Source organism: Lissotriton helveticus, chromosome 6 (genome assembly GCF_964261635.1).
Source record: "Lissotriton helveticus chromosome 6, aLisHel1.1, whole genome shotgun sequence".
NCBI lineage: Eukaryota > Metazoa > Chordata > Amphibia > Caudata > Salamandridae > Lissotriton > Lissotriton helveticus.
The window spans coordinates 1,657,375,661-1,657,403,588 of NC_136067.1; the positions used below are offsets into that span (position 1 = coordinate 1,657,375,661).

General features: G+C 44.6%; 1 protein-coding gene across 2 annotated transcripts in view; it reads left to right on the forward strand.

Moving 5' to 3' along the window:
- Positions 1 to 6,881: 6,881 nt before the first annotated feature.
- CRLS1 (cardiolipin synthase 1) overlaps positions 6,882 to 27,928 on the forward strand; it is a 133,137-nt gene continuing 112,090 nt past the window's right edge. The window contains exon 1 of one of the 2 annotated variants that reach the window (XM_078649517.1): positions 6,882 to 7,372. In XM_078649517.1, coding sequence (XP_078505643.1) covers positions 7,043 to 7,372 — 330 coding nt within the window. In that variant the 5' untranslated portion in view covers positions 6,882 to 7,042. The remainder of the gene's footprint in view (positions 7,373 to 27,928) is intronic. The other variant, XR_013596251.1, reaches the window with a different exon arrangement.

Sequence of the window (27,928 nt, forward strand, 5' to 3'; positions counted from 1 at the left end):
TCCTGTCATTCCTAAATCTCTGTCCTCCTCTAAGTCATTCTCCGTGCCTCACCCCCCCCCCCCTTGCTTTCTCAATGATTCTTTACTCTTCTTTCCCCCTTTCTTGCTCTCCCTCTCTCCTCCAAGCCCCTCCCCCGCAGACTCTCTGTTCGGGCAGTCTCTAGCTCTCTTTCATCTCTCCATCATCCTCTCTTTTCTGCTGTTTGTAGCTCAACCTCAGGCTACGACCTGGCTGCTATGTTATCAGATGTTTGTGTAGCGCCCATTCCACCTACAGCTGTCAAGGCGCTGGGGCTCGCTTTTTGCACTCATGTATGGGAGTGACATAACGACGTTTAAAAAAATGTTAGGCTGGGAATACAATCTGTAAGTAAAACATCGATGTCCATGTCCATGGAGACGCTTTCCCTATTTTATTTTAGGTCTCCGCCACCACCCTCGAAGAGCATCTGCGCTCCCTGCTGACAAATGAGGTGACACACTACTTTAGTACACTGCGCCCACACACTACTTTAGGCCACACACACTACTTTAGGCCACACACACTGCGCCCACACACTACTTTAGGCCACACACACTGCGCCCACACACTACTTTAGGCCATGCACAGTGCACCCACACACTACTTTAGGCCACACACACTGCACCCACACACTACTTTAGGCCACGCACACTGCGCCCACACACTACTTTAGGCCACGCACACACACTACTTTAGGCCACGCACACTGCGCGCACACACTACTTTAGGCCACGCACACTGCGCCCACACACTCTGCACCCTCACACACTCTGCACCCTCAATGCAACATACACTCCAAATAACACTCAGTGCCACATAATAACACGCCACATAATTACACTGCACTCAATGCAACATACACTCCAAATAACACTCAGTGCCACATAATTACACTGCACTCAATGCAACATACACTCCAAATACCACTCAGTGCCACATAGTTACACGCCACATAATTACACTGCACTCAATGCAACATACACTCCAAATACCACTCAGTGCCACATAATTACACGCAACATAATTACACTCTACTCAATGCAGCATACACTCCAAATACTACTCTGTGTCACAAATTACACACCACATAATTACACTCTACTGAATGCTACACACACTCCACACAATACCACTCAGTGCCACATAATTATATGCTACATAATTACGATGCAACATACACTCCAAATACCACTCTGTGCCACATAATTACACACCACATAATTACACTCTAATGAATACAACATACACTCCTCATAATACCCCTCAGTGCCACATAATTATATGCTACATAATTACACTGCGCTCAACGCAACATACACTCCAAATACCACTCTGTGTCACATAATTACATGCCACATAATTACATGCCACATATTTACACTGCACTCAATGCAACATACACTCCAAATACCACTCAGTGCCACATAATTATTCTATCCATCTATCTATCTATCGCCCTCATTCTATCTATCTATCTCCCTCACTCTATCCATCTATCGCCCTCACTCTACCTATCTATCACCCTCACTCTACCTACCTATCGCCCTCACTCTACCTATCGCCCTCACTCTATCTATCGCCCTCACTCTATCTATCTATCGCCCTCACTCTATCTATCTATCGCCCTCACTCTATCTATCTATCGCCCTCACTCTATCTATCTATCGCCCTCACTCTATCTAGCGCACCACCACAGCATCACTCAGGGGCACCACAGCAGCACTCAAGGGCACCACAGCAGCACTCAGGGGCACCACAGCAGCACTCATGGGCACCACAGCATCAATCTGTGCAACGATTCAACAACAACTGGTTCAAATATGTTCTATCAATGTTTCAAGCTTTATTACAAATGTCACAAAAATATGTTAATACTTCACTTCTGTTCTTGGATTTTCGTCACAATAAAGTACACTGAACATAATATTCACAAAAGTTATTTACTAAAGTTTAAGCTATTCCCATTATAAATTACAATAACTTTTAAGTATTAATTATTTAAAAAAATTAAGCCAATGTTATTTGTAATATCAATACATCTAAGTCACGTAAATACAACTCATATTGCATTACAAATGCTATGGGTGTCACATTTGCGAAAGTTATAACTATTGGCATTGTAAATGACAAAGCTATTAATTTCGCTATTTTCAAAACCAACCCAAATAAAAAAATTGTCATTTACAATACCAATAACTCAAACTTTTCAAATGCGAGACCTATTGCATTGCAAATGCTTGGTTTTTTTGTAAGAGTATTTAAAAATCCCTGGTGAAATCTAACAGACTTCCTACCATACCAGACAAAAAGCTGCTGAACCCAACTAATTATTAGATAATACATTTATGAGGGGAGGGGGTAACACCCCAAATCCACACTCCCCCGCTATGCCTCTGGCAGGTGCTATCAAAATAGTAATAGGTATATTTCTACCTCTCCTCGGAGCAGGGGCACAACTAGACCCAAACTTCGAGGGGCTAAGACTCCTAGCCAAGGCTGGCCATAGCATTGGTCGCGCACGGTGCAACAGTCTTTCTTGGCGCCCCTCCCCATTTCCTCCTTCTCCATTAATTCCCTCACTACCACTCGCCAACAATGCACCTCATCTATCTATAGCCCTTTTCTAACAAACATTTCATTTTTTTATAAAGCTACTCGTAGTTTACTCACGCACTTCTGTGATCTGCATGGTACACTTTCTTTGAAGATGGCACATTAACCCTCTGCTCTGTGTGGGTGGCAGAAGTACCGATGTGAGTGCACAGTGAGCGATGCGACAGTAGGGTGAAAGGAGTGACTGCAGGGTGCATGAGATGACCATATGAATTTAGGTGCAGATGTAAATGCGGAGTGAGACGAATGAATGTATGGTTAGTGATGGGCTTGTTGAGTGATATTGCAGAGTGAGCACTGAGGGGGACAGGTGAGTGAAGTGTCCCATGAGTGCAGGGTGAGGTACAGGGTGAACAGTGCAAGTACATTGTGAGTGCGGAGTGATCACCGTGAGTTCAGAGTGAGCAGTGTGCTCATGTGACTACAGGGTAAGTGGCGGGAGAACGGTGTGAGTTCATGGTGAGTGGCATAAGTGCTGTGTGGTCATTGTGAGCGCATAGTAATCGGTGTGAGTGCATTGTGATCGCTGTGAGTGCAGGGTGAGTGTGAAAGTGAAGGGCGAGAAGGAGTAATGAGTTGTCTGAATGCAGGGTGCATCTACAGACACTTGAATTAACTCCGCATGTTATTGAGGGCTGGCATAAGGTTTCAGATATAAGTTAAACTATTGCTATTATGGCATTATTCACGGACCAGGCCGGATTGGGTGTAACAGGCACCGGGTGTTTTCTTGGTGGGCCGGAAGAGTGGGGGCCGATTTTGGACCGGTGGGGGACCAGTGGGGTCCTTTTTTGGTACAGGGAGACGGTTTTGCAGCAGTGCTGCATTATCGGTCTCCTGTTCCAAAAGCAGCTGCAGTATTTTCCTTGCGCACCCTCCACCTAAGCCCCCCACCTCCTCCTTCACAGCCTATGTGACAAAATTGCGAAGGCTGGTTTGCGTTCCCAGTATGGCCCTGTTCAGGGATCGAGGGTGGAGGAAATAAATATTTTGCTCATCCTGCAACAAACTTCCAGTCTTGTGATTAGGGTTGCCAGCTCATTATATTGATGTCCCAGCTATTACCAAAATAAGCAGTCACCTAAAGCCTTTTTCAGCACTTATCTGTGCATACTTTGAACAGCAAATATAAAAAGAAATATTTTTTAATTGTGGTCTAGAGCTGCCTGAATGATCCATGACTGATAATTAAAGGGAACAAACACAGAAAAGTAACATTACAAATGAATACATAATTTATTTATAACCCAATTTAGGGGCTGATTAGGATAGCGGTTTCTCCGCATCCTCCGGGCCGGCGGAAGCCACCGCCGGCCCGGAGGATACGGAAAAACCGCAGCGGACCCACCAAAGACCCACCGCCACATTAGGATGGCTGGTGGGTCCTGGTTTCCGTCCGCAGCTTTTCCGCCGCGGTTGGCTTACAACCGCGGCGGAAAAGCACTAATATGGTGACGGTGTCTCTCAGACACCGTCAGCCATATTAGGATGCCCAAAAAGAAATGCTTTTCCACGGCGGGAATTCCGCCGTGGAAAAGCATACGGAGCTTCACTGCGGGGGCCCGTTGCGGGCCCCCTGGGTGAAGGGGGGGTGGGGGGTGCACATGGGGGGTACCTATGGTACCCCCCTGCATTTGTATGCAGTAATCGGCAGGCACCGCGCAGTGCCTGCCGCTTGCTGCATACAAATGCAATGTATGCATTTTTAACATTGCGGAGGGTGCAGCTTGAAGCTGCACCCGCCGCAATGTTAAAGAATGAGGATGTGACCGCCACCCTGGCGGTCACATCCTAATCTGCAGGGAAGGACCGCCGCAGCCCCTGCGGACGGTCTCTCCTACTCTATGGTGGCGGACGGACTCAGGTCCGTCCGCCATCATAATCGGCCCCTTAGAGTCAATACAGGCCTTTACAGGCTCTTAACAAATGGCTGGTATTTTTTTTTTGGGCAATCTTTCTTTATATTTCTTTTTATGAAATGCATTCTCACACTATGGCAATAAGTAAAATCCAAATGTAAGAAATAGGCAGAGTGGAGGCCCAGGGGGTACGGAGACCAGAAAGAAAACACTAAGCCCCAAACGACGCACGCCCAAAATAAGTGGCACATAAACAAGGGAGCAACAGGTGAAAGAAACATCGGCCCGGGACCGCGGGGGAGAGATGAAAAGAAGAGCCGAAAAGCCCGCATATGTGCTTAACCCCTAACCGAAACTGAAACCAGGCACGACTACACAACAAAGATGCGCCGCCATTTTAGAACTTAAAACCACGACCAGCGAGAGGAACGGCGTCAGCTGCACCACACAGACGGCGAGAGGCGACAGCCGCATAAAATGATCCGCATGGTGCCTAAGAGCCTCCAGACCCCTGCCAGAAGCGGCACTCACAGGGGCGATCACACAAGAACCGGGGGATGTAGAGAGACAGGAGTGGGGCGGGGGAAAAGCCCAGTGACACTAAGAACCAAAACGAAACTGGAAGCAGAACAACAGAGCGCCGCCATTTTAGACCTGCCATCAGACAACCACGCACGGAGAAGGGAGAGGGCACTAGAACAGCACGCAGACTGCGCAGGCCCTCAGCTCCCTAGTACCAGAAGCACCACCTACATTGCCCCATTACCACAGGTCTGCAGCAGCCCCCGCAATTCTGGGCCAGTAGAGAGGGCCAGTGCGGAGCGGCCCTCGGGGCACACACTGCCCTCCTCAAACCAAAGCAGCGGGTCGTGAAAAAAACAGTTGGAGGCAGCAGCCCTGCAGCCACATTCGAAATAAAGAACCTACGCCACGGACTCTCCTGGACTTCTTTACTTTTTCTTTTGTGCTGGCCGCCATTTCGCTGCTGCTCTCGGCCGCTTTACTCTGGACCCTGACCCGCCATCTTGCCCATTCCCTCGTCCTTCAACCCTTTTCCCTCGTTTCCCCCCTTGACGATCCTCAAATGTTTCTTCCCTTTTCTGATTTGCCTTTTCTCCATACCTGTGTATCCCTCCCACCCTCCTTTGGTGCTGTGACTGCATCCCCCTCCGACCCCACTTAATGGAACTCTGCTTTTCTGTATATATAGAGATAACTCTAATCACTAGTATATGCAGTAGACCTTTGTACTCTCTGCCATTCCTATGTGACTCTTAGAGTATATCCATTCGTATCCCTTCCCTATGTATATAGAGATAACTCTAATCACTAGTATATGCAGTAGACCTTTGTACTCTCTACCATTCCTATGTGACTCTTAGAGTATATCCATTCGTATCTCTTCCTTGGGTGATTTTACTATTTGTACATTAGCAATTTGTCTTTCTGTTTGTATCTCGTTCTTGTGTGACTTTACATCTTGTACATTTGCAATTTTTTTTTCTGTTTGTGTCTTTTATGTAACGCATGTAATCCTTAGTCCTTATGTTTTGCAACTGGTTCTTATGTAAAGCGCTCTGACACCTTCGGGTAAAGTTCGCGCTATATAAAATCGCATTAAACAAATTAAATAAAAAATAAATAAAAACCTGTGAAAAACTCGGGTGCCGGAGATAATAGGACTCCAGACACTGCTGCTTCACTTTCAGTGGGCGGGGCTACAGAAGAGCCGTCGGGGTTGTCCAAATATGGCACGGTTTCGAAGTTAATCCAACTGCATGGGTGAAAACATTTTACCTGGGATGCCGAATAAATATTTCACAACGCAGGTCCTCATTCACTGACCCTGCTCCAACTCTACTCGGGATGATAGTTCCCACACATTTTATGCATTTAGCAACCAAATGGGGTTATCATACATGCCAACATTTTAGGACAGGGAAGTGGGAGATTTAAAGTAAAAAATCCGGAGAATGAAAATTCCCCATTGACTTCTAGTGTAGAAAATGCAATTTCAGGTGGGAGACAGCTGAAATAAAGCCATTTTTGGCTTGAAAATGGGTAGTCTCCCACCTGAATCGGGTCTATTGGCATGTATGGGTTATTGCATCGACATTCCAGGAATACCCCGTCCACAAGTGCCCAATATGCTACATACATTAAGTTTGCGGACACTGCATCCACGGAAACAAAGATATCGCTCATTAACTTGCACTTGAATGAGGACATAATAAAAAGCAACACACGTTGAGATGCGTCAACACTTTCATCTCCGGGTCAGAACAGGGAGAGTCTTACAGTCAATTTTCAGGGAAGTAGGATCACCACATTCAAAGATGGCCGTCAGATTTACCACAACGGGACGCGCAAACTATTTCCGCCCCGCTGTAGTCTTTGCATGAGTACTCTGCACCGGGTGCGGTAAAGTACCCGCCCCAGGGGTGCAATAACCCAGAGCACTGAAGGGGCGTGTCAGACCCCATCATGGAGACTCTGGGCTGCATGTGGTAGTGGCGGTCAGCCAGTCGGCCTGCCAGGCGTGGGCACAATGCTGGCTGCAGGTAGGGGCTGGCGGGCGACGGTGCAGTGCGTGAAGAGAGCAGCGAGTGGACCTCGGCGGCGGAGAGGCAATGCTTTGGGAACGGAAGGGACGTGGCGCCCACCCTTGGCAGCAGGGTCGCCTTTGCTGTGCGGTGCCTTCTGCCCTACAGTCCCATGGAACCGTAGCCTGCAGTGGCGCCTCTGCTCAAGCGAGCCTTGTCCGGAAAGCCAGAGCCGCGTCAGAAGTACAGCAAAGAGCACAGCGCCCCACGCTGAAGGAGAAGCTGAAAGCAGAGCGCCTCCCTCCGGGAGCTACTCCAGCGGACACTCCGAACTGGTACGAAGTCCTAGTACACTGTCCAGGTGTTTCAAGAGCACATGCAGATCACGCCGAGGCATACAAGCAATCTATATGTCACAGAATATATATGTATCAAAGTCGTATCACCTCCATTAACACCTTGAAGGACAAGTGCATATGGGAGGCAGACTAAAAGCATGCATGCATGCATGCATAGCACATTGTTTTTGTATAGGCGAAATTACACGTCCCCCGCAAAGGGTCGCCTGTATCATAGACCACGCGTTGCACAGGTAGCACTACATAGTGCTGAGTGCACATATGAATAAATAATATAGTGATCACTCTTTGCGCACATGCCATACTAAATTACAAAAGAGTAAAAAAAAGTCAGCTAAGGCATTGCACACATGAAATAAACCTATTTCTTTGAGGTTTTTATGCGTGCGCTTTCGCCACCCTGTAATTCTTTCTGAACCCTTCGCTACCAATGGGAGACCAGGTATAAATTAATTATTAGAGTAATTAGTTTAGATGGAATGGAAGGGAAATAACACCACAGTTTATAGTAGCAGTACTCAATTCATGTGTAGCATACAGATGTGACAGCAGGCTAACTCCAGTTAAAAGCTCTTCTGTGTGTTAAGTGGCGATCTACAGGTCACGAGTTTAAATCCTCAGTCCATACTCAGGGTCAGTCAATTGAGTAATAGTAACTCGTGTTATTAGCTGTGTTTAGATGTTGATGAAGGGTAGGGGAAGTGTTATACTAAACAAGCACTGGTAAAGCCAGTGTGTCTTGCTTTTGGCTTTGTTAGTACCTTATTTTGTTTGCCATGGTTTTCATGAAATGTTGTGGGGAGCTTTAGGGAATCTGCCAATATTTAAACAAAAGGCACCTATAGATATAGTAGCCCGTGGGAGCTACTTTGTATGGGCGTCTGTCTCTTGGGAAAGATCAGAATGCCTGTAATCACAAGAAGTTGGCCAGCAGTGAAGTGGGATGAGCCATGGCTCCATGCTGCATACTGTAGTGGGCAGAAGAAAACATTGTGAATGACACGACAGCCCACTTGATGAAGAAACAGGAAAATGACCAGATAGGTTGTTGAACAGTTATTTTGCAATACCTAGCCAATAAATCCTAAGTATGCACAATTTATTTCGAATAACTTTATAATTTCAGAACATTCTACATGAGCACATTTCGTCATGTCCTCAAGAGAGACACAGATGTTACACATTTATCACCAAAATACATATAAATCATAACACAAAATACTCAATAAACACATATACAAAACATGAACACCATGTGAAATGCCAATTGCCTCCAAAAATCATTAGAGGGCACCAGTCCTTGGGTAACATGTTACAAAAGGGGATATTTTGTTCCAGAAAGAAGAACGGCAGAATCCAGTAGAAAGGTAAAGCGGAGCTTTATTTTACAAGTAATCACCAACACGGTCCATCAATGAATGCCGCTAAACCGTCAATTCGCCACACATAACACACTCATCCTCATCGCCAGTGTTACAAAAGGGGATATTTCGTTCCAGAAAGAAGAACGGCAGAATCCAGTAGAAAGGTAAAGCGGAGCTTTATTTTACAAGTAATCACCAACACGGTCCATCACTGAATGCCGCTAAACCGTCAATTCGCCACACATAACACACTCGGTCTCCATTCAAATCACAACACTCACACGAGACACATAGTTTACATTCATACAGCACGCGAACAACACGCGACACTCACACTTTCAAACCACAACAATAACATATCACACAACAGATGAAAGAACAGGCGGACATGGCCTAATTCAAAAGGTCCTGCCTGTTTACTGGGCTGAAGACTGCTCAATGTTAACGGGGTTGTTTCACCAAAGGGGAATACATTTCTTTTTCCCTTGAGGACATGACAAAATGTGTTCATGTAAAATGTTGAGAAATTATAAAGTTATCCGAAATAAATTGTGCATACTTAAGATTTATTGGCTAGGTATTGCAAAATAACTGTTCAACAACCTTTCTGGTCATTTTCCTGTTTCTTAAATTATAGTGGTCCAGGCAAGGTAGTGACAGGACTCAAGCCTTTTCTGGTTCACTTATCAGTTGATGAAGAAAGCAGGCTGCATACCCCTTTAAAGAAGTATTTTATTTGTATAATTTTACCAACATCTTAAAGTCTTGGATAATGCCAGAGCTAAAAATTATGCATAAGAATTTTACTTACATTAAAATGTCTTGGCTAACGACAAGCCTAAACACAAGTTATTATACACAAGCTTGGGCACTGAACATGCCTTATTTTTTATCCCTTTTTTACCTATGACAAAAAGAAAGAAATGGTTATTACTATTGCTGACTAGCATCTGCCAAAAATGAACGCATGTCATCCACTTGTGCGTCATGATGCTCCTGCAGCCCTAATGTCACCAAGCATGCATTGTATGCATTATGACGCAACAACCATTTTGAGGTTTTGCTTTAATTTACCATTCATGATTGTGGACTAACATCTTGAATTGTAAATTAAAAAAATATAAAATAATGCGTACCAAAGGGATTAAAAAATATAAATAAAATGGAGTGACCAAGCAGCCAATTGCAGTTGTCATTCCCTCTATAGTGGATGAGCTGGAGTGTTGGGAGAAGATTCGAGTGGGAAAGCAGGACATGTGAGAGACGGCAAAAAAAAACAGGCGGGCAAGTCTAAAGGTATCGGGAAATGTGCTCAAACTTCTTTTGTGGGTGATTAATCAAGCCACTGCATGAAAACTGCTTTGGATGATGTACTGTCCTTGGCAAACATAGAACATTTTAAAGGAGTGGGATTTACGAGTCAATGAAATAATAATAGACCAGCTTGAAGAGGGATATTATTAATATTATGTGTTTTTGTAAAGCGTATGGCTACCTAAAAAAAGATTTCCCAGGGCTAAGTTCACATGGTAAAGGGGTCACTGTAGCATGTAATCACTAAACGGAGTTTCCTAGCGCCGGGAAATAATCTCATTCTTTAAATGTTGTAGGCAGATTGTTTCAAAGTCTTGGTCAAAGATAAGCAAAAGCTTGGCCTAATTAGCTGGATTTCCTGATTTTAGAAACTACGGCCAGTCTCAATTGACTGGAGCTTAGAGAACGTGTGGGTGAGTACTGAGACACCAACGATCTCGGATAGAAAGGTCCGTTGTTTTGCTTGACATTTGTGCATATAGCACATTGCTTTAAATTGCATACACTGCTATATGGGTAGCCAGTGAAGAAACAGTGCTTTAAATTGCACACACTGCTCTATGGTTAGCCAGTAAAGAGTCTTTTCTTTGAGAATTTCAAATACTTGTCATACAGCACTTTCTTCAGCAATTGCACCAGGGAGAGATCGAGGCAGCCACAGGCTCCTCCTTGGAATTCCTTTTCCTTTTACATGATTGAATAGCCATGAACCAATGTTTCTTATTAAGGCGCTATACCAGTTGCTTATCTTTCAATTGTAGAATAACATGGTTCATATTTATTTAACATGCTAAACAGAGCAGTTTGTATTGCTTTTCTTTAGTAAGTAAAATTGTGTTAATTCATTCTATCCAGTTGCCAAAGAGCATTGAGTGGATCTATCTTCACCTCTACTGAATTGAACATTGCATGATTCTTTTAAGTATTGAATGAATCCTGTGCATTCATCTCTAGTAGTTAATAGACCAGAGCATATTCATGTTTGTTATTACTGTAGAAAAGTTGCCTAGTCCTTTCAATTACTAAACGAAACTGAATGTATTAATTCCTGTTAGGGATACGAACTGTATACAAGTTTTCCATTTCTGAGACAAAACATTGCAACTTACTTTCTATTTGTGAGTTCAACAGTGCAAGTTACTCAAAGTATCTAAAAAAAGGCAAGTTACCTTCAATACACGCCTTTTTAAAACTGCCAATTGTGAGCTTCTTTCTAACCAGTTCCCCTTCTCTCAATTTATCATTCCTACTCAGCTCAACCCCCTGGTACATGAGCAGCGCACAAAGTGTGTGTACCAAAGATGTACAGTGCATGCTTGAAGTAAGCATAGCACATGCTGGGTGCTAACAGTACTCATCAGTATAGGGAACATACACCGATTATGCACACTTAGTGGCAGATTTATAAAAATGTAACGCAATGCAGCACAGCAAGACTATTTGCTGCATTGCATGAAAGGTAGGGGGCAGGAAGATGCCAAATTTAGCGTATAGTGCATTCCTGACCTCGTGCACTATGCGCTGACTAGTGCCTAGTACATACCTATTTCCTCCTCAACCCCACACCAGGTAACACCACCAACAGTCCGCTATGTCCCCCATCCACCTTCTCACCATTCTCCATCATGATTCCAGGCAGGGTATTGACCTTTGAGAAGATGGTCCTCAACTATGTCTCACAACTAGAGACTACCCACCGTTTCATCGCGTACAATGTATCACTGGAAGAGAAGTCCACCCTTACTGACCTCAAGGCCTGCCAAACCCTTATTAATAAACCTGCTGATAAACAGGGTGGCATAGTCATTCAAGAGAAATACCTGTACACAGACGAAATACTGAGACAACTATCCAATACAAATCATTACTGCAAATTACTCACTAACCCCACCAGAGAACTCCAACATCTTATTCTCCAAGTTACTAATGAGGCAAGAGCGCAAGAGCCCCTGAGAAAAAATGAATATCTGTTACTTAACATCCAGTCGCCATGTACCCCTGTCATTTATACATTACCAAAAATCCACAAAAAACATGAAAATCCCCCTGGTCGACCAATAGTTTCTGGTTGTGGATCTTTTTAGAACCACTAGGGCAATACGTAGATTTCTTTATTAAAGATTTTGTCCCAGTTACAGACTGCTATATCAGAGACAGCATGTCGATGATCAATCTGGTTGGACAGCATCCAGCCAGCAGCGCAGCAGTCTATGCTGCAAAACACCCAATGCCCCACTTGTAAAACATTTTATGGCCACTGGACATACCAAGGACGACATCAGGTGGACCATTCATTATCGGTGTAAGCAAACCACCACCAAGAGGCACGGCCAATGTGCAACTCCTCAACAAAGAAGAACTCCAGTAGATCCTCTACGCACTGGGAGCATACGAACATGTCTCAACAGACTTGAGGATTGGACGACTGCTGTAAATTATACTGTATTTGTCCTTCTTATCCTCTTTGCCATGGCTCTGTCTCCAGACCTTCCCAGCTCTCTAAATAAAAGGTCAACTTGGCCCTCGCCAATTTCTCCAAATTCTGTAAATTTACCTCCTCTGACTCTTCTTGCCCTCTCTTTTGAATATTCGTGTTCCTGCCACAAGCTCTATGTGCCTTGCCCCTTGTGATATTGTTCTGTTACTTTTGCATAATGCAAATAGAAATGGCGCTTCTGTTGTATTACTCGTTTTTGTTTATATTTAATTGAGGTACTGCATAACAAACTCCATGGGCTCTGCCCTTTTGTGATAATTTACTAATTTTTAATCATGCAAACGGAAATGTTGCTTCCAATGTATTACGTGTTCTTACTTTGATGTAAATTACATCTGGCATTAGAATATTTTGAGCTTCCTTGATGTTCTATTTTTTCCTCTTTCACTGTTTTTCCGGTCTCCCTTGTCTTTATTTTGCACACGTCATTCACCACTTTCACTCTCCCAATATGACAGCCGTTTTCAGCACAGTATACCACATACCCTTCACGATGATCATGTGACCTCACACATGACTCTCCACTTCCGGTAATTCGTCTTTTAACATAGCGGGATCCTCAGTTTCTTGCTCACTTCCTTTAAAATGCCCACAGTGAAGATGCCTTGATCGAAGCGCTTTGTTTGCACCAGGTAAGCCATTCACCGTAACCACCCTTGTCATTTCCAGAGGTTATGCGGTCTACCGCATTTACTTTCACCTACTCGTTCCCCTTAGGTCCACCGAGACCGTTGCTCAAGTCTACACAGTAGTTAACAGCGGACACGGTACACTTCTCTTCCAGTGTATTCTCTACTGGAAAATGGTATGCTCCTCATTTTCTCATGTCCCCATGCATGCAACCCGGTTAGTCTTGCGGTTCACCGCATTGACCTTTTCACTCTCCCATTTAGGTCACTTGAGGCAATTCTACTTTGGAACGGTCCCTCACCTCGCTCACATCAGGTCCTCCGTGACCTTCGCTCAATCCTGCATGGTGTGTAACAGCAGGCGCGGTTCACATCTCTTCTATTGTATTCTCTACTGGAAAACAGTACGCTCCTCAATTTCTCCATCAGTCACAGTGCATGTAACCCAGGCAGTCTTACGGCTCACCGCATTGACTCTTCACTCCTACTTAGGTCACTCGAGGTGAGTTTACTTCAGAATGCTCCCTTACAAAGCTTCTCAACCACCCGAGAGGACACGTTGCCGCGGTCCTCTTAGTGGCATGTTTTTCACACGGCAATCCGCCAGTCAACACGGCCAACTACTTCTGGGCCACGACCCTTGTGATCCACATTGTGTGCCGCAGGACACATGATTTCTCACACTGCCATGCCAATCTTGTCTAATGAACCTTGCTACCCTCACACCTACACAGCCACTGACGGCCACTGGCCCCTGTGTTGTTTTCATTGTGTTCACCCCGGTCACAGAACAAATGGTTTCTCTAAGGATACAATGGCCAATGTCCCCTCACGACACTCCACCTCTGACACAGATCTAGACCTTTTACACAACTTGAATGCCTGTTGCACTGAAGTTTTCACTACCTCACTTGCGTCTGCATGATATCTTACGTCGTTTTTAAACTCATCCTATCTGTCTTTCCCATTTTTCCTTTCTCTTATTATCTCTTTAGAGGCAATTTTGCTCCGGCATTTAACACTATGTCCTGATGATGATCCCAAAAATGTTTAAAAGGGATCGAAAGGTTGTTTTTTAATTTTTTTAATTTGTTTATTGATTTTACAGCACAAATACCAAGAAAAACAACAAGGACCTGCACACTACTGCATTCATCATCCAGACAATACAATAAGAAAAATTGCATAGAATAGTACACACGTTATGAAAAGGGTGCATAAGTACATTGACATTCATTTTTTAGGAAACATCAGGGTTACTACTCAAATAGTCTGTTAAGTACTTCCAGTAATCCTTTGGTCGAGATCGGATCGGTTATTCTTCTTCATAAGTCCATAATGTATCATGACAGTGGGTAATGTCACTGATCCATTGCTTGGCACTTGGCACATTCTTACTCTCCCAGCACATGGAAACCCTACGTTTGGCTAACAGTAATGCCACCGCACAAAATTTACGCTTCAGAGCCCGGACATCATCCAGGAGTCCCAGTAGACATACTCGAATGGTGCAACTAACCTCCACTCCCACCATATCCGCCAATATTGATGTGACCTTGTCCCATTATGCGTGAATTTTCAAACAATACCATGCCAGATGAATGAAATCTGCCTGGGCATAGCCACACCTTTTACATCCCGCCTCAGATCTAAGCCCAGATCTATGGAGTTTCACAGGAGTGTAGTATGCCTGATGCAAGTATTTAAAGTGTACAAGTCGTAAGTTGCCATTTGGTGTTAACATTTGAATCAAAGTGCATGCTATTTTCCAGTCTACCTCTGTGAGAGGGTCGTCTAACACCGCATTCCATCTTTCCTTGGCCCTGGGGTTGTTATAATTGATCTCATTTTGCGCTACAGTATATAATCGGGAGACTAAGTGCGTGGTGTTTGGGGATGTAATTATAAGCTGCAAGGTATCTAACTGTGCCGGCTCATTAGGGTAATTTGGGTAAAAATTTGTAATCGCCCCTTGCAGTCTGTGGTAGGTAAATCGGAACATCAGTGTCTGGTTCTGTATATAAGCTAAATCTTGCGCTGTGTTGAATGTTCCGTTACTGTAAAGATCTCCTACTGTATCGATTCCCACCTGATGAAGTAGCCCCATACCCATTTCCTCGCCTGTAACTGAGAGTTTAGGATGGTAGTGCAGTGGAAGAGCCGGAGCGTAAAGGGGCAGTTTATCAGCCAGCTTGCCCAGTTCACGCCATGCCTTAGTGGTAGCGTCAATAGTGTTAATATCTTTGGCGTGGAGGGGTGGTCGTTGATACGTGATAATTGTGGTGAGGGGTATTGGCAGGGCGTCTCCCTCTTCTATTGCTGTGTGAGTCAAATACGGAACGTTATGATACCAGTACCCGGCGTATTGCGCCTGGGCACAGAGGTGGTATAGCAGAAAGTCAGGCACGCAAAGTCCACCTCTGGAATATGGTAAGGAGTGTGCAATTCGATGCGAGCTTGTTTGCCCGCCCATATTAACTTGAGCACTACAGATGATATTCGTTTGAATACCTCTTTAGGGGGTTGTATCGGGATATTATTGAATAGGTAGAGTAGCTTTGGTAGCACTACCATTTTGACAATCGCTGTACGATCAGCCAGTGATAATGGAAGCTGTATCCATCTGTTCACCTTATCTTCTAGGGACTCTATCGTCCTACCGTAGTTAGTTCTGAGGACAAGTTCCGGGTCTCTGTGAAACCACACCCCAAGGTATTTGATGGGATCAACCTGCCATTCCAGCGGAAATTCAGTAGGCTGTGGTGTAGTTGTGTCAGTTAATGGTATGATAGAAGATTTCTCCCAGTTAATTTGTAGGCCTGAGTGCCCTCCAAACTTAATGTATTCTCGAAGTAATGGAGCTAGATGGTCCTCAGGATTTCGAACGTATAGCAACATGTCGTCCGCATATAACGAAATGTGCAGGGGTCTACTGGGGAACTGCAGTGCGGAGGGATGCTGCAATTGTCTGACCTTACACGCGAGAGGCTCCAGGGCGAGAGCGAATAATAATGGGGATAGTGGGCATCCCTGCCTTGTCCCACGCTCTATATTCATTGCTTCAGAGACATACCCATTTACTCGTACTCTAGCTACTCGTTTCGTATACAATAGTTTAACCCATTCTATAAACATTTGGGGAAATCCCATCTTGCTAAGCACCGTGATTAAGTAGGGCCACTCGATGGAATCAAATGCCTTGGCGGCGTCTAACATGACCGCCACTGCCTTGGTGTCAGGGGTTAGGTAGTGGGATAGGGCAAATAGCGTCCTAGTATTGTGTGGTGGCACGAGACGGTATAAAGCCAGACTGGTCTGGAAGGACAAGTCTGGTCATGAGGGGTTGTAGCCTAGTGGCCAGTATTTTAGCTAAAATCTTTGAGTCCACATTGAGTAAGTACAACGGTCCATAGGAGTCACATAGCTCCGGATCCTTCGCAGGTTTCAATAGCGCTATTATCACTGCCCCCCTTAGCGTTGGCGGGAGCATATTACTTTCAAAGGCACCTCCAAACATCGCAACCAGCCTAGGCGCCAATAGGTCTACGTACGTTTTGTAGAATTCGCATGTGAAGCCGTCTGGGCCCAGGGCTTTGCCATTCGGCAATGCTTTAATTACCTCAGAGACCTCCTCCACAGTAATCGGAAGTGACAAATAGGCTCTCTGCCCGTCTGACAGCCATGCAAGGGCCACGGCTTCTAAATAGTGTGATATATCAGCTGGCGAGTTAGTCGGCTGCGATCTATATAAGTTGCTGTATGATTGCACGAAGTTTTGTAGTATTCCCTGTGGGTCTGCGCAAATGGCGTCGTTATCATCCCGTATCTGTAAGACTGTCTGCGCTTTACGCCCCTCGCAGATCCTTGATGCTAGTACTCTGCCTGGTCGCCCACCCTCCCCAAAGGTTCTCGCCATGGGACGCTTATGGATATATTTAAGCTCGTCCATAGCATAGGATTGATGCTCCGTGAGTGTTTGTCGTATTTCCCCAAGTACAGTTACATCCTGGGTACTTTCATACCTTTTCTCCAGCAATGTTAGTTTGGCCTCACACCTTGTCAATTGTGCTCGAATGTCCCTTAATATCCCAACCGTTGTACTCATGCATACCCCTCGCAGCGTGGCCTTGAACGCCTCCCAGAGAAGGCATGGGTCATCTGTGGATTGTACATTTAATTCAAAGTATTCTTTAACGGCTTTAGTAATAGTGTCAGCGTATATGGAATCTGTGAGGGCTTTGGCGTTGAATGTCCAGCTGTAAGGTGGTGACATGTAATGTGGTATCTGAATGGTTAGCACGATGGGATTGTGATCTGAAAGGGTTTTGGGCATGTGTTTAATCCCCGTGGTCCATAATAAGGCTGTGTCTGAGCCTAACCAGTAGTCCATGCGGGACCAGCTACCATGTGCTGCTGAGGTGTGGGTCGCTTCGCTCATATTGGGATGACGGACTCTCCATAAATCGTGCAAATGTAGCTCTGCCATAACATTCAGTACTTTAGTTCGCGCTTTTCTATGCGGTTCTGTAGTCATACCCGCTCTGTCCAACTGATCGTCTAAGGCCAAATTTAGGTCCCCGCCCCATATCCAGGTTCTATCTTGTAGCCCATGCAGATGTTGCCAAACCTCGTGGTAAAAGTCAGGTGCGTCAGTATTTGGCCCGTAAGTGTTGATAAGTGTTAGTCGTTGTCCTCGTAGTACCCCTGTAAGTATAATGTATCGCCCTTGACTATCCGTTTTCAATCTTAAAATGTGTACCTTTTTTAATCAATATTGAAACCCCTCTGGAGTAGGAATAGTATGTAGAGTTGGGTGTAGATTCCGCCCATCGTCGGCCAATGTGCGCATGCGTCTGTGGAGCTACGTGAGTTTCTTGCAACATCGCAATGTCAATATGCCACCTATCCATACAAGCAAACATCTGTCTTATTTCTTCGGGTTCGCAAACCCCGGATATTCCACATGAGTAGATTTATCGATAATTTACCTGGTATTCCGTTTCATAGCTGACGTATGTGTTGGGGAAGATATCTGTCAAGTACCTGTGTGTTGTGCCCTTCCATGTGGAAAAGCCAGGAGTGTGTACATACAAAAGGCGTTATATACATATTGTAATTATCTTGGATTTCAGCAATGCATCTCAAGTATTGTGGTCCATTAAACATAACATAACCCCCACCCCCCATGCCCCCACCCACATCAGCAGCCCAATCCTGCCGAAGCCATACCCCATCATTAACACCCCCATTGAACATAAACCGTGTGGGGAGCACCCATTGAGGGGTCCGCCAGGGGCACACATCACCACCCAACTGAATAGATGGGGACGGACTATATCCAATTTAGAGACACAAACTGTGCTAATTGGAGTCCATATCACTACCGAAGTCCTAAGTACGTTCAACATTTCAACCAGGTATCATATTGGTCTCAAGTTTACCAGGTCAAGCATAGGTCCAATATGTCACATTTCACTCACATCCACCAAGCAGCACATCCCTCGCTCCCCCACAGTGCCAGCAACATGTATATCCTTCCCATGTCGAGTGTCGTTCAGCGGCACATAGAGTTTAGGAATCCGGGTGTCGCTGCGCAAGAGTGGCAGTGTAGGATAATCAAACAATCTCATGTCATCCTCTAGTCCATTAAGGTGTTTAGATTGGCCATGCAGAGGCTGACAACGATCTCAGTCAGCCAATAATCCCTGTACTCTGATCAGCATGCTCAACAATTCAACATGTGTCATGACATCTAAGAAAATGGCTTTGAGTCTGCTGAGGACAGGGACTAACATGTAGCTACTTCAGAACCCCTTGTTCAGCAAACCTCCAGTAGGGCGGATGGGTCTGTCAGCCTTGTGTACATTAAGAACCCCGTCGCCGTTCACAGGTCTAAGTTACATAGTATTATCCTCTACATGGCTTGTACCCTCATGCTCGTTTTACAGCACTGCAGCCTATATACCTCTAGCTCAAGTTTTAATCTGTGCATAAACGCAAGACCCATAATCTGAGGTGGAATTGTATCTAGTCCACTTTAGATATCGAGCAGTTGTATGTAGTATGGCAGTTTATACTTGCGTAAAACGGTTTCATAGGATAGTCTGTGGCAATGGGCTCTCAGTCCGAATCATGTGCCTGCTTGTTTTGCTTTCGCTCCTTCCGTTTACCATTGTTCTTCTTGATGAACTCTTGAGCTGCCTTAGGCGTGAATAGTATTGTAGGTTTACCTTCCCAAGTGACTTTCAAACGCGCCGGATATAGCATGGCGTACTCCACCTTCATGTCGCGCAATTTCGCCTTGGCTTGAGTGAACTCTTTACGCGCCTGTTGCACTGCCATGGTGTAGTCGGGATAGAATTCCAGATGGTTACCCTGATAGGTGACTTGCTTCTGTTCACGCGCCATCCTCAGTATGCCATCCCTGTCGCGATAGTTTAAAATGCGAGCTACTATGGGTCTGGGTGGAGCACCTGGCGGTGGACGAGGTGCCAACGACCTGTGGGCGCGCTCTATAATAAAGATCGATGATAAATGTTCTACCCCAAAGACTGCCCGGCAAAGCTCCTCAACATACGTCTCCATTCGGCCCGTGTTAGTCGATTCTGGCACCCCTGCAATTCGGACGTTGTTGCAGCGCGACCTCGCTTCTAAGTCCTCTGCCTTGTTCCTGATCGTTTCCAATACCTTTTCCATCTCATTGCATTTTGTAGTGTTGGTATGTGCCTCATCCTCCACTGCCGACAGTCGAGTTTCTGCTTCGTCCAACCTTTCACCCTGTTGTTCCATTTTCGCCGCCATGTTGTCCATGCGACTAGTTAAATGATCAAGCTTTCCGTTGATGTCTTGAAGGCTGGATTGGATTGCTTTCAATATGGATTCCATGCCGTCACCAGTAGGACCATCTGTTTCGGTTTCTGTGTCCGAGTGGCAGGACCTCTCACTGATCTGCGCGATTCGAAGGTTAGTTTTGTTTGTTGTTTATCAGGTTTCCCCATTGCAAAGAGGTAATGTGGATCTGGGGCAGGTCCCTGTGGAAGTACAGCCAATACACAGCCAACAGCTCCCAGCACCAGTAGGTCAGGACGATTAATTGTACAATACCAACGAGCCTGCAGAGTATGCTGATCAGGATATCTCGCTAGATGATGAGAGTACAGTGTCAGATGGTCGTACTAACCACGTCCGGCGGTGCAGTGGCACACTGTGGCTGCCGTGGGTTGTGCTGGACGTGAAGATTTGTCGCTATATCCTGGCTGAGGCCCGAATGCACCTTACTCCAGGATCTTGCACCGTCTCTATTAATCCCGAGTTGGTCCGGTGTTCCAAGACGTTATGATGCAAGTATAGCAGATAGAAAATGGCTCTCGCTTGTTTCTCCCTGGTCTCAGTCACTGCAGCGGCGCGGCATCGGGCATATCAACTGTCGCACGGTATGTTGTAGAGAATGCCTGAAGGGCAGGCGGCACTTCGTTGTCAGTGTGTGCGTTGGTAGTCATATCATGACCTGATGTGCCTATATGTCCGGGGACGTGGCCACCATCTTAATGTCCGTGTACGTTATGTATGCGCAATACGCTGCAGGGGAGTCGGCTGCCGCGTCTTTCCAGCTGGTCACTGCATGTAGTCACCGGGCGTTGTGGTGGGTCGATGTCTCCCCATCGGTGGCTCATAGGGTAGGTAGCAGCAAGCGCACTCACCTTAGGCCCCCGGACGTGGTACTGCTGCGCGAGCCGCCATCTTGTCTGCAGGCCACATCAGGGAACTGATAGCGGAGATGGGGATCCAGATCTGCCAGTCCCCAGCGCCAGCCAAATTCGTTTTTATGTCCACGGGCAGCAGCCAGCAGTAGCGCTCTCCACTCTCCCGTCAGTGCCACCGTGACTCCTCTGTCGCTGCAGCTCCGTTCCATAAGATCGTGGGGGCCGCCATCTTGTCAGCTTCGCGTTGGTGCAGCCGCCAGAGCAAAAGCAGCATTTTCCCCGCGTTCCGGGATCACCGTACCGTGAAAGCGCGTCTCCGAGCTCCCTACCACATTCCGGTTGGATATTCTGTACGTTAGGCACAAGTTTATCGTCTCATGCGCGATTTATAACGCCACTTTGGAGTCTGTCCGGCGGAGCTGTCCTCTTAGTCAGCCATCCCGCAGTGCACCCTCTAGCGCCCCCCAGGGATCGAAACGTTGTTGACTCTATGTACACCGCAAACACTTTTCTAATTAATACTACTCATGTGTTCCGGTGCCCCATCACATCTTCGCTTGTGCTATTTGAATGTATAACATACAAGCAAGTCGCTCTGCCTGAGCCTCTCTCTTTTGTTATTCTGTTTTATGTTTATACTCCATATACACGCTTAGTAGGATGCAGGCATTCATTTGACCTCTTCTGCACAGACACAATTTTAGACAATGCCAGGTAGCCTTTTACTTTATCCAACAGCTAGCAAATCCTTTTGTATGTTACCCGCTTGCTTCATTTTTAGAAAAGAGTAGGAGAACTCATTCCGACATGCAAATCTGTGCTAGCTAATGAATTTGTGATTAAATGATTTTATTGTAATACAGTAACTCTTTTTGGGATGAATTTTTCATGATGAAGCTTTTGTTCCATTACTTTTAAACCTTGAGAATCTTTTTAATCTTCTTTGTATTTTTAACTATTTTAATAATTGTGTATATATTTTATGTACTTTATATGATCTAGAACTATAGCAGGATAAAGACCTTTTGATTTCAATTGGTATGTAAGAGCATTATAATCTTTAAATACAAAGCACACTCAGAATTATTTTGCTACTAACCATCACATTAAATTCAAGGATAATTGCACACTTACTCCTTTTAATAACTTTGCTGCTAAATATATAACGCTTCCTCCAAATCCTTAATTTAAACCACAGTTTAAACCATGTGTTAGCTTGTTACTGTTTACCTGCTGTCAATTTCGAAGTAATTTCAATGTTAATTGACACCATATCCATGTTTGAGTTTGGGAGAGTGGGTGTGTTTGTTGTAAGGCTGTTGGCTGGAGTTGGTCCAAAGATTAGGGCAGTCGCGTCCGGCATGACTCGCGTGGGGGTTTTATTTAATAAAAATAAAAAAATAAACTTACCTTCACCTCCGGTCCCGTACTCCTGCATTGTGTCTCCTTCTCTCTCTCTCTGCTCACAGGAAGCAGAAGCAGGCAACTTCCCTCTCCTCCCCTAAGCCAATCACAACGCTGCAATGGCAGCGTTGTGATTGGCTAGGACACTGTCCTTGCAGGCGTCAATGGGGAGGCCGTTTTCTTAATGCAGGCTGCTCAGCAGCCTACATGGAGAAAACAGAGGGTGCTAGGACTGGTTTGGTCGGTCCTGCTGCCGACCAAACAGCCAGCGCCCATAACATTGGGCTAGACACTACTTCCAGACCAGCCCCCCAGCCCGCTCCTTACCAGGCATACCCTTCTTCAGCTTTCTCGCAGTGCGAGAAGCAGAAACGTAAAATGGTATTTATACCATTTTACAGTTTTGCTTCTCGCACTGCGAGAAAGCAGTGGGGCTACGCTCTGCTGCCCTCGTGGAGTAGCCTCCCTGGATTAGGGTGCACACCGGTACAAATAGTGGGAAACCTTAGCAGTAGCCATATACAACATAAAGTGTGTGAAACCTGCACTAAATGTGATGAGTAAACAACAACCATTAAACCACCTGCTTAGGTTGTTGGAGTCTCCATGGTCTAGTATGACTTGAGTTTTTGTTGCTTCTACAGCCTTTGATTATAGGGAACCTGAAGTCTGTACTTACGGAGTGGTTTAGCCCGACTAACGATGTTTCATGCCTAATCCTTACCACACCATACTGTCTTCAGCTCGCTTAGAGTAGTGCCAGGCAACAGCATCTCCAGTGGTTCTTAGCGTTTTTTTATATATGGAAGAGTAGGTGTTAGTTTGTGCTTTTGCACTGTGTTTGTAGAGAATACAACTGCCATTTGTATGGGCTCTGACTGCCTTGTTGGCCAATATCACTTCTCTGTAGCATCACTTGCTGTGTTCGCCAGTGTAGTGAGTGCTTAGTTGCAGTGGTGTTGGGTGGATTACCGCTTACCTTGATTGATGTCCACCACTGTTTTCAGTGTTCTACAATGTTCCAATAAATCGTCTGGCTTGCTGCTTTGTCACTACAATTAATTTATGCTAGCAGACTGGAAAAATGAGCTTGTTGCAGACACTGAAACTGTTCTAGTCTAGACAGTGGTAACCAAAGTGCTGTAACGGGATGTGACTTATGTCCAAAGACATTCTACATAATATGCTGCCACAAATAATTCCTTCCCATTTGTCATAGTAGGTCATTTGTGTAGAAAATATTGCTTGTGCAACTAACCATTATATGAATCTGTGATTGTGTAGGTCCTTGTATGGAGTATTTTTAAGTAAGAAGTGTCTGTTGTCATATATAGTAGTCCTCAAAATGTTATGAACCATGTTCCTTCATATAGTGTCACTGCAGGAAATGTCTGTGTAGTTGAGAGGTGATGTAATGAGCAGCAGGTTTCCTGTGGCCAGCTGCACATAGCTAGGTCTTTGAAAGAACACAGTAGAATGAGCAAAGTCTTACACTTTTTGGTACGAAGATGTGAAAAAGCCAGTTGAGACGGTGTACCGTTGACTATTTGTTGGTGGGCTTCTGATACAGCTTGGAAAAAGTGAAGGAACAGGGAAACCTTAAGGATTGGCTATCAGCAGGGATATAGGATACACAAAGCTACAGTTTCAGATCTTTACCCGATGTCTGATGGTTTTCTATGACTGTAAATGTGCTTCAGCATACTTTTTTCAAACAGCTGGACCTACAGAGAAAGAAGTTCTCTCTATCTAGTGCATCTTAATGAAATCTGGAACTGCCAACAGGTGTGCCTCAGTTTAGTTGAGAGTGATTCTAGGCTGAAAACATATGTCTGGACTGTGGAATTTTAGGATCTGTGCCATGCAGTGCCCAGAGGGCGAAACAGAGTGCCTTGAATCTGATTCAAGAAGAATAGTGGTAGCTAATGAAGGACCTATTTTGCTGAGGTAATGTAGTCTCTGAAGCCCATTTGAAAATGCAATTTAGACATCGAGCTCAAACATGCTGGTGTTAGCATAGCAGCTCCCGTTCATCCACTAAGTTAAGTCCATTCTTTGACAATCATTGTGTTTTGGTACTGCTGTCATTTTAATGTGGGTGCTCTTGGAGGCAAAGGCATTTGACAGCATAGGCTAAGGATAAATGTGCCTCAGTGAGTTGAGGTGGAAAACGCATGTATTTCCTATTGAATTGATTTAGGAAGAATGGATCAAGTTTGTGCCAGGGAAAGGCTTATTTTTAGACCACGTCTTCCAGACAGCTCAAGTCTTCTGGTTGCAAAAGATCTATTGTGAATTTACAGTGGGCTTAGAACTCTCCATTGGTTGTCTTTATTGTCACACTCCTTAGCTTGCTTTTTTGTTATTGCCTTTTGTGGGCTTTCCTTTTCCTTTAGCGTTTGTCCCTCTCCTGGAGTATAGCATCTTTACTTGTGTCCTTCCATTTAATACATTTTGAGATTTTTTTTTTGGGGGGGTGAAGTACTCCACCTCCATGATCGTGCATGTGTTATCCCTCGTGTACTTCTCTCCCCCTCCACCAGGATTCTTGTTGCTCTCTCTTGCCCCTTTGCTTCTTCCTACTCTGTCTGTGTTGTGTTCACTCCCATTTTGCTTCTTACCTCTGCATTGCTTTATCTCTTGTGTGCCTATTCCTCAAGTGCTGCCCCCCCCATCCGTGGTCTATTTTTTCTTTTAAATTAATTTGTTCATTGTATTTTTATTTTGGGGAGTATCAGGCAGCATATTGGGGACGGCACCCCATCATTTTGTAGGCAAGCACGTGTAATGGAGATTGCACTCACCTGTAAAATGAGGCTGCCAAGTCATTGTGCCTGCTTGTTAATGTATCTTGTGCTTTGTTTTTAAGCTTTTCACTAGTATGCTGCACACCATTTTATCAATGCTGTGCAGCATGTCTAAAAAGCACGAGCAAAGTCATTCGGTCCTAAAAGCGAGAACTTTAAGCCTTAATTGTACAAATATTGCCTCAGAGGGGACTGGTGCTAACCCAGGGATCAGCTGAAATTGTCATATAGGAGACAAGAGTTACCATAGGTCAGGGTTTCCGTTTTGACACGGCTTAGCACGAAGTGAGATAAATGTCATCAAATGATCAAATTCAACAACAAAATATCTCCCTAGCTGTTTGGACTGTTCAAGGTTGATTTGTTGTGTGGATTTAATTTATGCCGTTGTTATGGAACAGTTAAAGGGGCAGACACATTTTTAAATAGCATGGATTGGAGTTGTCAGGATTGGGATAGATATTGAGCTACGGAGTCATTTCTGAGATTACAATAGAAAAGATTGGCCTTAGAATTGTGGCTTGAACTACCAGCAAGTGAAATCTGTCGAGCAATACTGGTATGATCAACAGTCCAATGCAATGTTGAGATCACGAAGAGCCAGAGATACAGCCTGCACCTTGGGGTCTTTCTCTGGTAGAACAAGATTGACTAGGTTGTTAGATATCGTTGACTCATGGAGTTGAAGAGAACTAGTCTGCTTAAGGATGATTCCAATGAAGTATGAATTGGATTGGCACTGCAATTATCTGCGTCTAAAGAATCTAGGGCTGTGGTTCTTCACCTGTTGACTGGTGACCTCATGTGGTCCACGAGGCCTACTCAGGGAGTCTGTGACTGCTTAGAAAACAATATTATTAAGATTAATTAAGTGTACATACATAAAGAAGCAAATTGTAAATATACACATTTTAAAATGGTCTGTAAATATGAAGGAGTTGTAAATTTTAGGCTAACATTTATGTTGGTATTCTTTGTAGGAGCAGTGCAAGTGTTTCAGTCAGACTATTGTGTGGACATTGAGCAGCCTCAACTGAATTTAGAAAAGCTCCAACATTCCCATTACATTTAAAAACAATTAAATATTAGTGAATTAAATTAAATATATCTCCATGTGTTCCTGGATTTAATTGTGTATTGTTTTGCAGTTCAAATACTTCCTGGGGTTCCTGGTTTCTAGTAACGACTCTGTGGGGTCCCCGGGTTCATGTGATTAAGTGGGGGTCCAAAGAAGTCAAAAGGCAATTAAGCACCAATCATGTGGCTGTATTCATATAGCTATAATGAAGTGTTCCAGAATGTTCCTGATTTCAAGGAAATAGTCGGCATGCTGTGCATCATACTGGCAGCTTAAGTGGAGAAACAGATTTACCTGTTACAGCAGATAGGCAGGTCTGTAGGGAAGCCAGCCTTCAAGCTTTAGGCAATAGGTTTCTTGAAATTGGAACAGGAGTAAGATAATAGAATATGCATCAGTGGTTGGATGAATGGATGGGAAGCAGAGGAGAAAGGACAACAATAGGTGAGTGGGCAGGAAAGGCAAGGAGCGTGGCTGAGAAGTGTCGAAAGTGAGTTCTACAAACTGGTTTGTAAAGTTCCTTCATTGATTAGTTCGCTCTCTCAATCATGTTGGAATTATATAATTTGTTTTATTTTGTGCAGGGTCCAAGCTGAAACTAATATGCCAGTTTACCTCTGTTATTGGAGTACTTCTTTCCCTTACACTGCAGAGTGTGGTGAGGGTTTGAGTGTACCATTCAATTAATTCAAATATCTTACATTCTTGTCCTTCTCTGTAGGAGTGAATGTTTTTGCATGGACAATCATGTTGAAGTAATGTGTAATCCACTGGTTCATGTTATCCATGCCTTGTGAGATGGAGCAATCAGGAAGGGTAGGGAGGAAGATTCAAGTGTACCTGCTAGAGAAGGAATCATGGTAAGATGTATTTGGTGTATTGTAACCAGATTAAGAGGTGGGGCATTGACATGGGCAGGCTTTGAAGGAATACATTTCTTGAAAGGAATTTGCCGTATTGTCTCTCTGAGAGTTGAAGATAGGCAGAGAGACTGTAAAGAGGCATGGCCCTATGAGTTCTCACTTGCCCTTAAGTTCACTATCTCCCTATTCCCCTGCTTAGGTCCTGCCTAAGATGACACTCATGTGCTGGTGCTTGCGAGCGATATTGTATTTTACAAGGAGGTTGAAGCCTTCCCATTGCTTACCATTTGTTGGCTTCATTATCACTCTAATTTGCTGCCTCCTAATTGACCAGTGCATGCCAGCTTCACTTCCTCTTTCGTGTGTAGCATAGACCAAATATTGATTGCTGCATCTTGATTAGGGTCTTTCCGCTGATAGCACTGTGATTGGGGTGAATGAGATACTATTTTTCTTTCTTTTTTCCCAGTCGTTCTTGTCTGTGTTGCTTTTTTCCCTCCCACCCACCTGTTATGCTAGACGAGAGCTGTTGGCTTTGCCAATACTTGTTTCTGTCCTGTTCTACTATTCTATGCTGTTCTACTGATAAATATGAGATGGGTCCTCGGGCTCTTGAACATGTGCAATGCTAAATCGACCAGAGTTATTTCGTATAAGTTCATAATATCTGCATATGGCCTGACCTCTCGGTGTGTTTTCTTTTTAGTCTTCTTTGATTTGAAACCTACCTTCTTTTTTCTATGGTCGCAGTACGAATTTACCACATTAGTGCCGCCACACTGCCTTCTGTGCGCTTGTTAGGTTTAAGAATGAACAAAGTAATTCCTTTCAGGAAAAAAAAATCACAGAAATGGACAAAGTACTTCTCGGTAT